The sequence below is a fragment of the Amphiura filiformis genome, chromosome 10 (assembly GCF_039555335.1).
Source record: "Amphiura filiformis chromosome 10, Afil_fr2py, whole genome shotgun sequence".
Lineage (NCBI taxonomy): Eukaryota > Metazoa > Echinodermata > Ophiuroidea > Amphilepidida > Amphiuridae > Amphiura > Amphiura filiformis.
In genome coordinates, this window is record NC_092637.1 from 14,465,917 (window position 1) to 14,482,719 (window position 16,803).

The 16,803-nt window shown below is 38.8% G+C and overlaps 1 protein-coding gene across 1 annotated transcript in view; it reads right to left on the reverse strand.

Annotated features, from left to right (window-relative positions):
• The window catches only part of LOC140162541 (kinesin-like protein KIF18A), a 32,327-nt gene extending 15,632 nt beyond the window's left edge, over positions 1-16,695 (reverse strand). The window contains 14 exon segments of the mRNA XM_072185791.1: positions 1,026-1,191; positions 2,739-2,839; positions 3,597-3,671; positions 4,607-4,682; positions 6,666-6,766; positions 7,445-7,515; positions 7,769-7,916; positions 8,624-8,734; positions 8,940-9,044; positions 9,954-10,111; positions 11,457-11,573; positions 11,576-11,614; positions 12,901-13,165; positions 16,545-16,695. Of these exon segments, the coding sequence (XP_072041892.1) occupies positions 1,026-1,191; positions 2,739-2,839; positions 3,597-3,671; positions 4,607-4,682; positions 6,666-6,766; positions 7,445-7,515; positions 7,769-7,916; positions 8,624-8,734; positions 8,940-9,044; positions 9,954-10,111; positions 11,457-11,573; positions 11,576-11,614; positions 12,901-13,129 (1,497 nt within the window). The 5' untranslated portion in view covers positions 13,130-13,165; positions 16,545-16,695.
• Between the last annotated feature and the right edge of the window lie 108 nt (positions 16,696-16,803).

The window sequence follows — 16,803 nt, forward strand, 5'->3', positions numbered from 1 at the left end:
GTTAAAATTTTGCTGTATAAAGAGTGGGATTCTAAAAAGCGTGGGAGCAATATATAAAGCGTGTGGGTTAAAAAAAAAAAAAAAAAATATAATATAATAAAGTAATTTGATGATCCGTTGAAAAACATTCATATTTTCTTCATAAATCTCGAAAGAAAATGTCATAAATTAATTTGCTGATGTTTTCGATTCATACGATGTCACCCATAGTAGAATCGAGCGCCGTGAATTTTATGAATGAATATAATTTTCAGCCTCGTCACCAGCTGCTTTGGCCCGCTTCGCTGCACACTAGAAGTGGGGCGATCGGAACCACAGCGCCTGTGTAGAGACTGATTTATCGGAAATTCGAACCGATTCAGGATATCAGCCATGTGCAGAAGTTCACGCGTGTTGTTGTCATCTGATGAATAAAACGAAATTGATGTTGAAAATGGCTTCGAAAAAAGGGACGCACAGTTCGTTCAGGGACCTTTTGAGGCGAGTAATTGTGCCAATATAATGTTGCAAATGTTTCAGATAATGAATAAAATCATGAGTGTTTGTTAGATGAGGATAAATTCTGCATCAATTCGGACTCTGAAATGGACAATGGCGGGTGCAGATTGTGAGAACCCGGAAGTGACTATGTTGGTATGTACGGTAATTGCGGTAGCAATGAAGCTTCCGAATTTGGCAACTACAATGTCGAATGCTTTGGTCACAAAAGGGTGGGGGTTCAGTTTCGGGTAATAAAGGGTGTATACCTAAAAAGCGTGGCGGAAAAATAAAAAGGGTGGGGGTTTGACCCCCTGACAAACAGTGCTTAGGAACAATGACTTCCGGTTCACTTCCAGGTTTACGACCAGATTTTCGCCAATTACCGACGCCATTAGTGACCATGTGTGCACCTTGGTAAGCTTACTACAAAAGATAGCATGGAAATATCAGCATTTTTGAAACATCTTGGTTGAAAAATGTGGTGGGGGTGTTTAATTGAAGGGGGCAACTATTCAAGCAAATACGGTATACTATACTGAGCCTACCTTGTCAGCTTGCATAGTCTGTCCATATACAATTCTGACTCTCTCTAGGGTCATTTGTTTTCTAAGGATCTTCATAGTCAGGTCTCTGTCGGATGATTCCAGCTCCATCAGCTCTTTGCGGATACTTGATCGCTGCACAAAGACATTATGAAGCTCTCCTTGTAGCCTGTATAGTCAAGAAAGAGAACATAGTAGAGGTCAATCAGTGATTTACTAAACCTGAGCGCTCACAAAATTTGACACAATTTAGATTTTGTATCTTTGAAAGAAGTTAGCAAAAACTGTGCTAACTGTGCCAATGTGAAAGCCAGCGTTTGAAATAAGGCGCGTCCTTGCGTCAAATACCCGTGAAAGTAGGTGCGGACCCGCAAATTTCCTACGGTACAGGTCCACCTACTATGTCCAGCTCCCTGAGTATACTTTCATTTTAGTTTCCAATCAAGCTAGTTTTCAACTTTCAAGTACAAATCATACATCGCTATTGTCTTATTGTCGACAACGACATACTGTGACTTGTGACTGCTATAATGTTAGTGCACAGACAGGAGTTTACCCCAACATTTAATACTTCATAATAGTTAGACCCTTGAAAATTAGTGAGGATCCTTGCAATTTCAAAGGTAAGGGTCCAGGGTCGGACCCTTGAAAATAGGTGAGGACCCTTGAAATTTCCATGGCAAGGGTCCAGAGGACCCTAGGATTTTTTTTCTTATTTCAAGGCCTGGTGAAAGCAATCTATAAATATATTGTAGGTCTACAAAAAATCTTTGATTGTCCATCCTTGATGATCCAAATGATAGATAGCAGAAATTCCACTTCAGAAAAGTCCACTTCAGATTATTTTTGTGTGAAAAAGAAACATGGTACAGCAATTGATGTTGATACATGGTACAGCAAATGATGTTGATACATGGAACAGCAATTGATAATTTGTTGATAAATAAACAGGGGATGAGGGTGTTGCATGTTGATGTGTGCATTTGCAAACACCATAAAAAGAGGACACGCTACATGAATACACTCCAAAATCAATGGACACACACACCAACCATAGACATGCTCAGTTAGATTTCACCACCAGCATATTGCAAACAATGTTACGATGCAAATATAAGACTATGTTTTGTTTGTCGGTACACGGTATTTATTGTATAGGATCAAGTCTTAGGATTTGTCTGTTTTTAGATAGGTCTAAGCAAGGATTCTTGAGTAATAACATACTATAGGATAAGCCACACGTTTGCGCAAATGAAAATTTGTTGTACCAAACTCCCCAGCAACTGTCGGAATAACTACGGGATAAGTCTGCTTCACTATTGAAGTAGTGCACACAAAGTTGTTGTGCACATGTATGTAAATTTTAGGCTAAGCGACTAGTAAGTGTTACTAGGTGTACCAAACTCCTTAGCAACTGTCAATCAAACTGCTGTGAAATGACTTCAATTTTTATACAGGGATTGAATACGAGTATCACGGCCCTGGTCCAAGTTAAATGTCCTCGGATGGAAATATATGTCCTTGCTAGCCAGTCTCTACAAGTAGGGGGTCTGTGTAGGTCTGTATCTCACCTTTGTAACTCATCATCACCGGCTACTTCAATGCTTCGTCTCTTTGCTATTTTGGCTATTTTCAGAGTGCCTGCCTCATAACCTGACAATTGTTCCCTGTGTGGGTGGGGGTGTGGGTGTGTTTTGGGGTGTGTGTGTATCTCACCTTTGTAACTCATCATCACCGGCTACTTCAATGCTTCGTCTCTTTGCTATTTTCAAAGTGCCTGCTTCATAACCTGACAATTTGGTCTTCAGTTCAGTCACCTGATAATGAGGTAAAAACACAACAAAAACTGAATCTAAATCTTCTATGAATCTGGATTTCAGAATTTCTGTGTCTTGTTCCCTACCCAAGTACTGCAGTCAGCTATGGAACAGAGCAGTAACAGGTACATGAGGCTATTCCAGTTGACATCTATACACCCCTATGGAAGATATTACCTTCAGTCTCTCACACAGGGAGTGTACATTTCAAATGGAGTTACACATTCACGTAACCCCATTTGAAATTCACACTCCCTTTCATAGGGGTGTATGGATTTCAACTGGAATAGCCCATGAACTGTGCGCCTTGACCATATATGCAAAATTAGCATTTTAAAACAACAGTTACCTTCTTATATCAAAACTCAGGGACTGGTTTTTGAGGAGAGCGAGAGCAATTGCTCTCTACTGCTCTCCTTAAATCTGATATAGGAGAGTGATTTTCAGCTTTCCTTAGTTGACCATTCTCTCCTTACATTCTATTGTAAATACTCTAAACTGCTCTCCTTGAAGGAACCAGAAGAGCTATGTAATGCTCTCCTGCAAATTCCAAAAGACAGTCCCTGAAAACTCCTCTACTCTATCAAGCCAATGATTTTGGTTTTGGTTGGAGCAGCTGTATAATGTCTTAGCCACTGATTTTCAGCTTAGCCCTTTTTTGCATGTTATGTTTTTCTTCTTGTTTTTTTTACAAAAAGCAGAGAAAAGGGACATATAAGAATAATATGTGGGAAAAAACAATTGGTTAAGTACTCACCTCAGTCCTCAACTCTGCTACAATTTGTTCATAGCGGCTGACATGGAAGTCCACACTCACAATGTTGCGCTTCAGCTGCAATGACAACAAACATTGTAAAAAGTAAACCTTGTGGGTCACAGGTCTGCTAAAACCCATAGCTCTAAAAACTGTTTTTCAAATTTGTTTGATGTTTATATCTCAATTGAGATTACAAGAGTAAATTCTACTCAATAAAACCAATAATTGTACCGTTACCTGTACCCATATTTCTGTCAATTCTTTAAGGTCCATTCATACTATGCGGCCAATTGCGATGCCATGTGATGCGATGCCGCACTGCATTATAAAAATACATTTTAACTTGGAAATGCGACGATTTGCGGCAAAAAGAAATCGATATATCAGCAACGCACCGCACTGCAAGGCAATTGCGGCGCAGTACGAACAAACCTTTATCTGATTATTGTGCTTCACAATGCACCTTGAGATCCACTTGGTGACGTATTGTGCTTCACAATGCACCTTGAGATCCACTTGGTGACGTATAATGCACCTTGAGATCCACTTGGTGATGTATTGTGCTTCACAATGCACCTTGAGATCCACTTGGTGACGTATTGTGCTTCACAATGCACCTTGAGATCCACTTGGTGACGAATTGTGCTTCACAATGCACCTTGAGATCCACTTGGTGACGTATTGTTCTTCACAATGCACCTTGAGATCCACTTGGTGACGAATTGTGCTTCACAATGCACCTTGAGATCCACTTGGTGATGTATTGTGCTTCACAATGCACCTTGAGATCCACTTGGTGACGAATTGTGCTTCACAATGCACCTTGAGATCCACTTGGTGACATATTGTTCTTCACAATGCACCTTGAGATCCACTTGGTGGACATAAGTTGCATATTATGATCTCTGGCTGTACTTATTTATTTAGCAAACAAAATCATGTGTGCTGATATCTTGAGGAGTTGGCTAGACATTTCTGCCAGGCTGTAATAAACAGAAGCAAGGACTTACATTGGATTTGATCTCCTTGGCCCTATTGGCATACTTGAGTGTGTTATAGGTATCTTCGTAACTAAGGCTTGAAGGACTGGAACAGAAAATTATGATACAATAAGGTTACGAGTTAGCATTGCATATGAAAACATTTCATCTGTTGATATGCTACAAAATGTTGTCAAGAATCTGGGTGTGCATGCAAACTTTCAATAAAGCAAGAGCAACATTTTTTTAACCCCATGAGAATTACCTGCCGATTGACCAAAAAGAAGTTTTCGTTATCAATTGGACCAGTCAGCAACATTGTTAGAATAATTTCACCACACAAAAAAATTGTGGTGAAATATTTGCTAAGCTCCGATCTGATTGGTGATTAAACTAAAGATATCAGGTAATTGACCAATCAGAGGCAATGTTAGATCGGCAGGTAGTACTCAGGGGGTTAATGTGATAATATATGAGTTTCACTTCATTTTTTCCCTTCAGTTCAAATAGTTCAACCTTACGGATCTTGTTATGCCCCTGTCGACTATCATGCCGCTTGCTGCATGAAGTATCAGCCAATGACAAACCTTTGAGTCCGTTTGTCTGCAATGGTGTGCATGAAAAATGCTCAGTGGCAGTGGTAAAAGTATGTACATGCACCAAGTAATGCTAAGCTTCAAAAACTTCAAAACTAGTGATGAAGACTGGAGGTAGATGAATAGACCATATACCAGGCCTTCTCAACTAGTTTATTTGAAGTGCCAACTTTGGGAGGTAGCGTGTGTGCATAGAGTGCAAGGTGCAGTGGTGCTTTATTGGGGGTCCAGGGGGCAGCTCCTGGATTTTAAGATTTTTAGAGGTCCAGATTGGGTATTTTAATCCCTTTATTGTTCAAGATTTAAGTGAAAAAATTCCTCGAATTAACCCAAGGCACCCATGGCATTTTGCTGTGGGTGCCCATCCCCACTGCCCTAATGCCCTCAAAATATGTACATGTACTTTACCCAAGGCAGTTGCCGTGCCCTCTAATGGAAGTTGCCATCGGTGCCCCAGCCCTGCCCCTTCATTATAAAATCATATATCTATGTTTGTGTGTGTTTTCTTCACTTTTGAGAAATTGCCTTGGTGCCCTTCTCTAAATTTTCAACAGTTGCCATGATGCCCTCTTGAAATATTACAAACTGCCGTGCTGCCTTGCTTTTCAGTGAAAATCCAAGGCAATTTTCAACATGCCTTAAAAAAGTTGCCATGCCCCTGCAGATCCTTAATTCGAGGGCTGATCACTTCAACTGACTCCAAGCGCCACATGCGCCACCAATTCAGAAGGTCTGCCATACACCATTTTGCACCCTGATGTGGTAGTGACGTCAGTGCGCAGTTGGGTGCAGCTTCAACGCATGCAAAACAGCCCCATCAAAGCGTTAACACCACAGTCACATCGATGTAAAAAATGGTTAGATGGATAGTCAAATGATATATAGCCTTTATGTTAACATTTTTCAAAATCGCATATTGAACCCACACAGATAATATGGTTTCAATGACATGCATATGATACCTTACTATTATGCTCCAAAACACTGGAAGGACAGTTAACTGTGTTGATTCATTTATATTCAAATACATATTTTCAGTGTTTTTGATTTTGTCCCAATTTCAGCACTTTGACAAATTTAATACAGAATTATGCATAATTCACCTATCAGATTTTTCAAATATCTGGACAATGCTTGGTCCCATCATGGACGGATAAGAGAGGTTGGACTGGATGGGGTGGCATGGTTAAACAAATCTTCTCTTTGTTTGTACATCATTTTATGTAATTAACCCCATGAGAACTACCTGCCGAATGGCCAAAAAGAAGTTTTCATTATCAATTGGACCAATAAGCAACATTGTTAGAATAATTTCACCATAAACAAAAATTAGGGTGAATTATTTGCAAAGCTCCATTCTGATTGGTGATTAAAGTGAAGATATCATGTAATTGACCAATCAATGGCAATGTTAGATCGGCAGGTAAAAGTTAACTCAGGTGGTTAAGTAATTTATGAAATTATTAACCAGGAAAGTTTTGGAGTGTTCTCACCTTATAGCTGCAATCATAACCGTCCGACAGTTTCCCCCAAGTGAGTCCTTGAGAAGTCTTGTCAGCTTACTGTTACGATATGGAATGTGCATGCTCTTGTTCTGTGGAGATAAAGAAAACACTGTGACAAACACTTCAAACACTAAATGAAACCCTACTACCTGGGCCTTGACTAAGGGCATTGGACTTGCTGCTTATTGGTTTTCCTGTGAGAGAGCTGCCACCATTCCAGACTGCTGTTTGCAAGCTGTTCTGCCTTGCAGACTAGAAGCTGGGAATCATGATGTATGATGTCGGTCCTACCGACGCATCTAGTGGTGGACGGCCTCTTCACTCTCCGCTTGATTGAAGACATGATAGACTTGGTGTGGTAACCCGTTGTCAGGCATCCTGACAGCATCACCAAACCACATGAGACATTGTTTAGATGTACATTTTCTGTCATAATTGTTGCATGCTGGGCAATGGACTATTCCATTAAAATCCACACTACCCTTGTGGAAGATTTTGGAAATATCTACCACAGGGGGAGTATTCCATTTGAAACTCACTCTCCCCCTGTGGACGATTCAGGTTTGAATCTTTCTCAGAGGGTGTATGAAATTCAAATAGAGCTGTTTAATGTGTTCATTCCATTTGAAATTCATACTCCCCCTGTGAAAAATATTTCTAAAATCTTCCACAGGGGGAGTGTGGATAGTAAATGGATTAGCCCTTTTCCTTGTCCGTTCCCAACCGACCCTAATCTTGAAAAACCTTTAAAAATTTGTTTTGTTTACCTTCTTATCTGCTAAGGCATTGATGCAATTTCCCAGTGCTAGGAGTGACCTGTTGATATTAGCCCCCCACCCTGAATCTGGCCCCCCCTGTTGGTTGTCACCGTGGCCCTCTCTGACCCAGCCAGGTCTATTAGTGACATCTTTGCGACACGGAAGTCTGTGCTAAGGCCGGCCGTGCGGTCTTTCTGCTTGACGAACACCTGTGAAAATGAAAGTGTTAAACCAATTGAGTAAAACAACAGGATCCCAACATCTACACATCTTCCAGCATTTGGACACTTATCAGCTAAGGCATTGATACAATTTCCCAGTGCTAGGAGTGACCTGTTGATATTGGCCCCTCCCTGAATCTGGCCCCCCTGTTGGTTGTCACCGTGGCCCTCTCTGACCCAGCCAGGTCTATTAGTGACATCTTTGCGACACGGAAGTCTGTGCTAAGGCCGGTTGTGCGGTCTTTCTGCTTGACGAAAACCTGTGAAAATGAGAGGGTCAAACCAATGTTACCGAGTAAAACAACAGGAATATTCCAACATCTACACATCTTCCAGCATTTGGACACTCTTCTCAAGAATTAAAGATGGGAAAGTGGCATTTTGCAATATTTAAACATAAGAAAAGATGTCCTTCATTTCATCATTTGAATGATCCTTCATGGAAAACTGCAGATTTTTTTCATTAACTTCATAGAAAGTTTGAATTGGAGAAGAAGACTCGAGACTCCATATACCACTACGTACAATCGTGTGGTCAGCTATGGGCAGACAATTGGGGTATTCGGGTCCTTGCCGACAGTAAGCAGAGACGAAGAAAAACAATTACGTGTCTCATCTGAAGCGTCTTGGTATTCACGTGCAGGTCGCATCAAGTGCGTCTCTCAAATCCGCCCTTCATCCATGTCGCGCTTGCATGACAACGAATGCCTCGAGTGCATTCCGAGGGAAACCGAATACCCCAAATTTTTGCTCCATGCCTGTATCAAGATGGCGGTCGAGTCCTGATTCTCTCTCTTTTTTTTTAATTCTGTGTTGGCTTCAGATAATAACAAGAATAGTTTAAATGCTGCATACACAAAGACAAATGTTACATTCATTTGTGCACCTGGGTAATAATTCAAGGCCTAGGTACCCAGGCACAAAGTTACCCAAAAATCTCAGTCTTACATCAAAATAAAAGTAATACCTGAAAGACAGCATGTGATCTGGATGATTGAGCATTGGCATCTGTAGGGTGCTGGGTGCGGTTCTGATTACCGTATTCCAACATACGAAGTAGCTCCTCTGCACTCTGAGGCTATTGGGTGCAAAAAAAGATGATATTAATGATTTTGATGCACGATTCAAACATTCCCTCCATAACCCCTTTTAACTTTGACGAGCATTGTAAAGGAACCAAACAAAGGTCATATACACTTTATGAAACTCCCTTATAGTAATCTTGGGATGACCACACACCTGATTCAAGTATCAACCGCACACTGACTGACCACCCAACTCACCTGTTGAAGAGAAAGTCCGCTGACAACGACCCCCTTATTAGGATCCTCTCTGACTGCAAGATATCCAGATGGTACCAAGAGATCACGGATGTTTTCATTGTATACCTAAATGTCAAACAAACAAGTGATTTTATTAGTAGCTATTGGTAGATTCAAATAAATAAAGGTTAGGGCACTGGACTTCGACAATTGCGTGTAATACGAGTGATCTGAATAGTATTATCTGCAAGAAAAACAAGAACATCAAAGCCTTCACAGCTAGGGTTTAACAAGAGAAACCTCTGCAATTTGCTTGAAAAAATGGAAGGCCAGAGCAGGGGAAATTATGATGCTGTCCATGTAAGTATTATCACTGATTCCTTCATACAATGGTTTGATGTTATTGATAATCAATCCAGGAAACAACTTATTGATCATGTCTGAAGTTCCCAGACCAGAGAGGTTATGTAAAGATTGCAGACACAATGAGAAGCCATGGTAAATCAGCAATATCCAATTGGAAACATAACTGGACCCGAAATAAAGTACCTATGTGGTCCTCCTGAGTAGAAACATGGCGGCAGAGTACAGATTCTTAAGTATATCTTAACCCACTCCATGCGGGTGTCGACTGCAGACAACAAGTTTCAAATTTTCTTAAGAAATTCAAAAATTTCAGAATTGTACATTTTCATGACCATATTTGGAATTGGCATGAAAAATGCAAAAATATGTGTACAAACAAGCATAGTATTGGCTCAGTGGTTTTGAGATAGCTCTAGATATTTTGAGAAAATATCTCAAAACTTTTTTTTTAGTTGAAGCATGTGGCTAGCACGCAGAACATTAATGAACTTCAGAGAGCTCAGGGCTTGATTTACAAAAACAAAAAGTTATATGCACTGGTGCATGTAGAACAAAAAACCAGAAAAAAGTAAAAATATGCATGCACCCGGGTAAAACAAACCCTGACAGAGCTCATTTTTGCAAGTGTATTCTCTGGTGTAATACAAATTGTACATCATTGTCACTCACCTCCAAGTAAGAAACTCTGACATCACATAGTTTCTCTTCTCTTATTTCACCTATCCTCTGGTATAATTCCATCATTGTCAGGAAAGTTATGCCGGGATGTCCGGGGGCACCCAGCATGGTGAAGGTTTTACCGGCACCGGTAGCTCCATATGCAAATACTGGGGAAGAAAAGAGGGGGGTAAATAGATCTAAAATTGGAAGAAATGGAAGCAAGATATGCTGGGATGCCAAAAGTTACCTAAATATTATGATAAATTAATATTTACAGCATTACAACATATTTGGTTTTATTCAGTAACTCTGATAAGAAGGGTCTAAGATTCACAAGCACAGTTAACTTTTACATTCTACAGATGGGGTGGAGTGTCTGTAAAGACGTTGATAGTATAGTCTGTTGTTTTTCATACAAGTGGGGACCCAGGCCATAACCATAGTGGGTCAAAATAATTTGTTGGCACTGATCCTGATGAGAGTAATGATTGTGTATTTTGGTAATGCAATTCCAACCAAAGTAAATTGACTGAAATGTAAATGATAACGTGCATCCTTGCTTATCCATACCTCATGCATGTAGATGTTAGTTATTGAAGGATGATGGAATTAATTATGATCTTCTGTAGAAGAGGATAACATTTGTTACTGTCCACGACGAAACCAGTGTAAAGTTGCACATTTGAGTATCTTAGATTTTTATTTTGCTAAAATCCACATAAAACAAGCTTTAAAATGGTATATCACATGTCACAATTGCTTGTAAACTTGGTACAAGGTACATATGTACTCAAAATTCAATATTTTGCCTTGTTTCCTATTGAATTTTATTTTGTTTATTGGTCCATATCTCTGAATGTGTACTGGCGACTTTAGACTGGGTTCATTGTGGATGGTCACATTTGTGTTTTCCAATACCATGACACCAGACCGTAATGGGCTATTTCATTTGAAAACCATACAGAGGGTGTAGATTTCAAATAAGAGTCAAACATTCAAGTCACCCCATTTGAAATTCACACTCCCTGTGTGGAAGAATAAGATGTCATCCATTGGGGATGTAAAGTTTCAACTGGAAAATCATGTCTGCATACATAATAGCAGTGAACAGGTCATATGACATATATGTTTTAAATTGCACAAAGGTACAATCACCAGGGTTCGAAAATTTGGTTGTCCGTTCGCCCGGGACAACTAAAAAAGTCACCGGACAACCAAAGATACTGATTTGGTTGTCCGCCAGACAACAATAAATCTGTTGCCAAAACTCGCCTTTGTATGTGTATCTTTTAGCTGATGGTAATATGACAACCAAAAACTTAGATGGACAACCACAAATTGTAACCTGGTTGTCTGTGGGACAACCATTTATTTTTCCAGAAATTGTAACCTGGTTGTCTGTGGGACAACCATTTATTTTTCCAGAAATTGTAACCTGGTTGTCTGTGGGACAACCATTTATTTTTCCTTAATTCGAACACTGACAATCACTAACTAGGATGTCATACTTACCCGAACAGTTATAACCATTCAGTAGACTGTCTACAATAGATTTGGTGGTATGTTCATAAACATACTGCTGTTGAGAGTTCTCTGGGAAGACATGATCAAAGGCAAATTGCATGTCGCGTTTTTCTTCTGCATTATGTTATGCGTTTCTGGCGTCTTCCCTGAAAGTTTGTGAAACATAAGTTTGGTCAGGGGACACTTTTAATGTACATTTTGTAACTTATAACAAGTTTTCAGGTACAAATTGCACGTAAGGTTAATTCTAGTTGATTAGCGGTAAATTGGGTGTTGAAGCGTGCCGAAAAATTCTGATAGCACGATAGAGTACTTTTCTTATAGATCTACAGAGGTGGGGGTTGTTACACCCCTTCTGTAGATGAGGGTTAAATAATTTTGTGACTATTTTTGCATTTTTCTCAAAAAATAATAACACACTGGTAACAAAGGTTACGTATATTATTGGGGCAAGGAATCCAATAACTATACTGAAATTTCAGTAACTCAAGACAAGCGGTTCAGTATATATGATAGGAAATGAGGTACATCCTAGCGGTACCTTATTTCTTATCATAAATAACACACCGCTTGTCTTGGGTCACTGAAATTCCAGTGCAGTAATTGGATTCCTTGCCCCCTATAATATACATAACTTTTGTTACCACTATGTTATAAGTTTTTGAGAAAAATGCAAAAATAGACCCAAATTTATCGAGGGGTGTAGTACCCCCTTAATTGAATTTGTTTGAATTATGAATCCCAGCTTCATCACAACAAGGGGTCAAGCCATATTGACCCTTTGCACAGATCCGCCATTGTGCTACATTTGAACCAAAACGAGGTTCTCCCTGCAATGCATGCGCAAAAAGTGCAAATTTTATGGGATTTTGGTGCTTTTATTATAGTAACGTGCCAGAAGGATTTTGAAAAATAAATAATAAATATATATATTAAATAAACAAATTCAAAGTATAGACCTCTGGCAAGGCAACCCGTTACTTAAAGTTTCACGGAATACCCTCACTTACGATCATTGGGTAAACCGATCATCAGACGGATAATTTGTCATGATTTCAAATTTAGGAATGTAGAATGTATATTCTTGTATATACATTCCTGTAAATTTGAAATCATGACAAATTATCCGTCTGATGATCGGTTTACCCAATGATCGTAAGTGAGGGTATTCCGTGAAACTTTAAGTAACGGTTGCCTTGCCAGAGGTCTATACTTTGAATTTGTTTCTATAGCTCACCTGTAATGGGTTTGAGCACTCTAAATTCCAAAGTTAGTCACTTGTAAAGTATACTTGTTATTATATGCATTTAAGGTGTACATAAGCACACACAACACACACTTTGTGGGTAGAACCTTGTTCTGATGACAGTGCAAAGAGTCAATAATGCTGTGTTTCAGTCAGCAAACTTCAAAAGAAAAACTTGTGCCATACTGTACCTGAAATAGCTTGGTGATTCTTGCTCTTTGGGGTCAAAGATCATCAGGTTCTCGTTCAGCACTCGCACCACATTCTTGGAACTGTGCGACTCCTGCTCCGCATGGTTCGTGGGACGAATCCTGACACATACTTGTAAGTTGGCGTTGCTGCTCTCATCATCGTTGTTGGATGTTGACGAGCCAGCCCTGCTCCGCCTGCGAGGGTTTGATTTGCGTGACGACATGATGCTGATTGGTCCAGTTACATCTCACAATGGATCCTGTCAAGTCGAAAGTTAACAAATTTTATTTAACACACTGTGATATTATACAACTGTGATATTATAAAAAAATTTTTAACCCCATAATTTGAATTTCCCTCATAAGTGTTTGGTATGTGTTTAACTTCATGCAAGAGTAAACATTGATGCAACAGTAAATATAGCAAGGGTGGTCTAAAGGAAAGGATAAGAATGCCAGGAATTTAGCAAAATGGAGCTTTCTATGCAGAAAAAAATGACTGGAACTGATAGGCCCTACAAAGGTACTTGAACGATACAGATTTCGAGAGGGTGTCCCCTTCTACATGAGAAATGGGCAAGTGCACTGGATGGAACATGCATTGCAAAAGCACTTGATGTACGTTCGTTTTGACATAATTTGCACTAGTGTGTTTGATAAGAGGGCACCCATACCATTAAAATAGGGCAGCATCAATCAATAATGAAAATGTCATACCGTCCCGATAAATGACATGTGTCTGTTTTGCCCGTTTTTTAAAGTTTGCTTTGCAAACTAGGCAGCATCAATAACGAAAATGTCATACAGATAAATGTATCTGTTTTTGCCTCAAGTGCGAACTAGTGTTTGACATCTTTTACAGCGTGACACAATTCATGAATTCTGCATTTTATTCAAGATGGCAAATTTCTCCAAAAAATATTATTTATTTTCTGAGAAAATATCCTCATTCCCTCAAATTCTCTGCCACTTTCACTCATCAGATTCAGATCATCTTTTCATGTGACAGAAATGATGCTGATTTTATAATAAAGTATAAACTTTTTTGCTTTCTCAATTAAAAATAATCGTTTAGATTAGAATTCTGAATTCAATGAACTTGTGACGAATAATCAGGGCCTGAAAAAATGTAAATTTCCCGGCAAGGAGCTCTGAATTTCCCGCTATTCTTACATGTAAATTTCCCTCCAAAAGACCAGATTTCCCTCCAAAAGTGCTAATTTCCCGGCAAGGAGATTGCCTAATTGCCCACTTTTTCCCACCATGGTGACGATCTTTTCTTTTAGACCACCCGAGCTACAATGTATACAAGCCTTGAAATAAGTGGGCGCGGGGAGCAAATTTACCCTCGTAAAGCCATCAATTGCTCCTGGTCTTTGTAAAATTCACATGAACCAGGAGCAATTTTATAAAATAAATTGCTCCTGGTTACAGTTCTGCACTTGATGCAGTCGTGCTGGTATGCTGTATTGTATATACCGTATTTCGTCGAATAAACGCCCCCGGGGGCGTTACATTTTCCCAAGGGGGGCGTTTATTAGAGGTCATTTTTAGCACGACAATTCCCGTTAAAATCATTAGGTGAGCTTAAAAGTCACGCTAAAATGACGAACTATGACCTTTTGACACTGACTTTTGGTTCACTTCCGGGTTCGGATGCAGATTTTCGCCATTTATTGCTGCTATTATTGACCATGTGAGCAACTTGGTAAGTTTACTACACAAGATAGCATGAAAAAATCATTATTTTTAAACATCTTGGTTGAAAAAAGTGGTGGGGGCGTTTATTTGAGGGGGGGCGACTATTCGACGAAATACGGTATGCAGAAAAGGATTTAATATTGAAAATTGCTCCTGTTTCTTCAGAAATTGCTCCTGGTTCTTGTAAAATCCCAGTGAACCTGAGCAATGTTCAAAACAAATTGCTCCTGGTTCCAGTCTGCTTATTTCAAGGCTTGAATGTATAAGGTTAAAATTACGAATTTATCAAATCAAACTTTCGCATCAAGGTTAAACATGTTTTTAGCAATATACCTTTTATTTGTTCGAACAAGCTTTATTTTGTTCCAACATCCATGTTTTTATCGCAATTTTTGACGTAAAAGAGCCGAATACAAAACCGGCTGATTTTATAAAGGTATGTTTTATGCTTTTCAGATCATTTTTAAATTGTTTTTGAGACAAAAAAACCTTCTAGCTGTTAGAAGCTTGTTTTCAAAAAGTTGAACCCTGCTTTTTACCCCATAATTAATTTCCCTCATTTTCGAAGCCCTGCCCTCCTTCCGATACATTAAACATTGACTTCAAAGTGTTTGGCAACTGTTTAACGTGATAGTTTTGGAGTTTGCATCACGGTCGGTTTTCCATGAATTCAGCTCTTTAAACGTCAAAAATTGCAATAAAACATGGATTTTGGAACAAAATAAATCTTGTTCGACGAAATAAAAGGTATGTTTTTATGAACATGTTTAACCTTGATGCGAAAGTTTAATTTGATAAATTTGTAATTTTTAACCCTATAGCTAGCTCGGGCCGGTGGTCTAAAAGATCGCCATTCATCTTCATCATGCATTGTAAACATGATTTTGTTACTTACAATTTAAAGTAACAGTTCTTCAGTCCCTATAAGGCCAAATAAAAAAATAAACATGTTTCACGTCCCCTTCCGCTTCCTTTTTAGAGGTTTCCTCAAATATGTTTTTATTTTTTGAAATTCAGTTAAAACTTTTCAAAAATATGTCAAGGAAGCTGGGATGCTTTCTATAGCCTTGTTAATAAGATACAAGAAACACTTTACTTAGGAAGGTTTTGTGATCATTAGAGGGGGTTGTAACTCTCAGAACAACAAATAAAAAAGGGCCTCCTCCTTTTTCCAGGCATTATTGTATACGCTTAAACAGCTCTAAGTATGGGTATTTACACCAATTTTGCGATATAAAAAGCCCCCTCTTCCTCCTTTTTTTTATAACCAGTACATGAAACATGTTTTATTTTTTTATTTGGCCTAATATAGCGATTTTGTTTAAAATCAACTTTATCATTTTAGACAATAATTATAATTATAAGTTGACACTGCCCTACCCCTACATGCCTGATATAAGGCCAAATAAAAAAATAAACATGTTTCACGTCCCCTCCCGCTTCCTTTTTTGATGTTTTCTCAAATTATTTTTTATTTTTTGAAATTCAGTAATAACTTTTCAAAAAATATGTCTAGGAAGTTGGGATGCTTTCTACAGCCTTGTTAAGATACAAGAAACATTTTAGGAAGGTTTTGTGATCATTAGAGGGGGTGTAACTCTCAGAACAACAAATAAAAAAGGGCCTCCTCCTTTTTCCAGGCATTATTGTATGTACGGTTGTACGCTAAAACAGCTCTAAGTATGGGTATTTACACCAATTTTGTGATAAAAAATAGAAAATAAAAAGCCCCCTCTTCCTCCTTTTTTTTGAAAACCCGGACGTGAAACATGTTTTATTTTTTACTTAGCCTAATGTCTATTACCCAGGGTCTATTAATGACACATAAAAAAATATTTTATTATAAGCTTACTCAAATTATTTATCAATTCTTTTTTCTACTTTTTGGACTCTTAAAACTACCAAAAATATATTCCACAGATTACCAAAATACCTTACGTGCTTGTTGAATATTCTTCAATTTCCGAAGAAACAGGTTAAAAAGATTCGGTTCCAATTTCTTTAGCTGAACAGCTGACACAGCAAATAATCATCCGGCATGCCAAATAATCTTGTTTTGTTTCGTCCCTTTAAAATCCCCACACCCGTGTAACGGCAAATATGATTGGTCAATTTTAATATTATCGGATCGCTCATTGGCCAAATTCTTAGAGGCGTGGTTACTCAACCTCTGACCTTGTAAATACACATGTGGAAG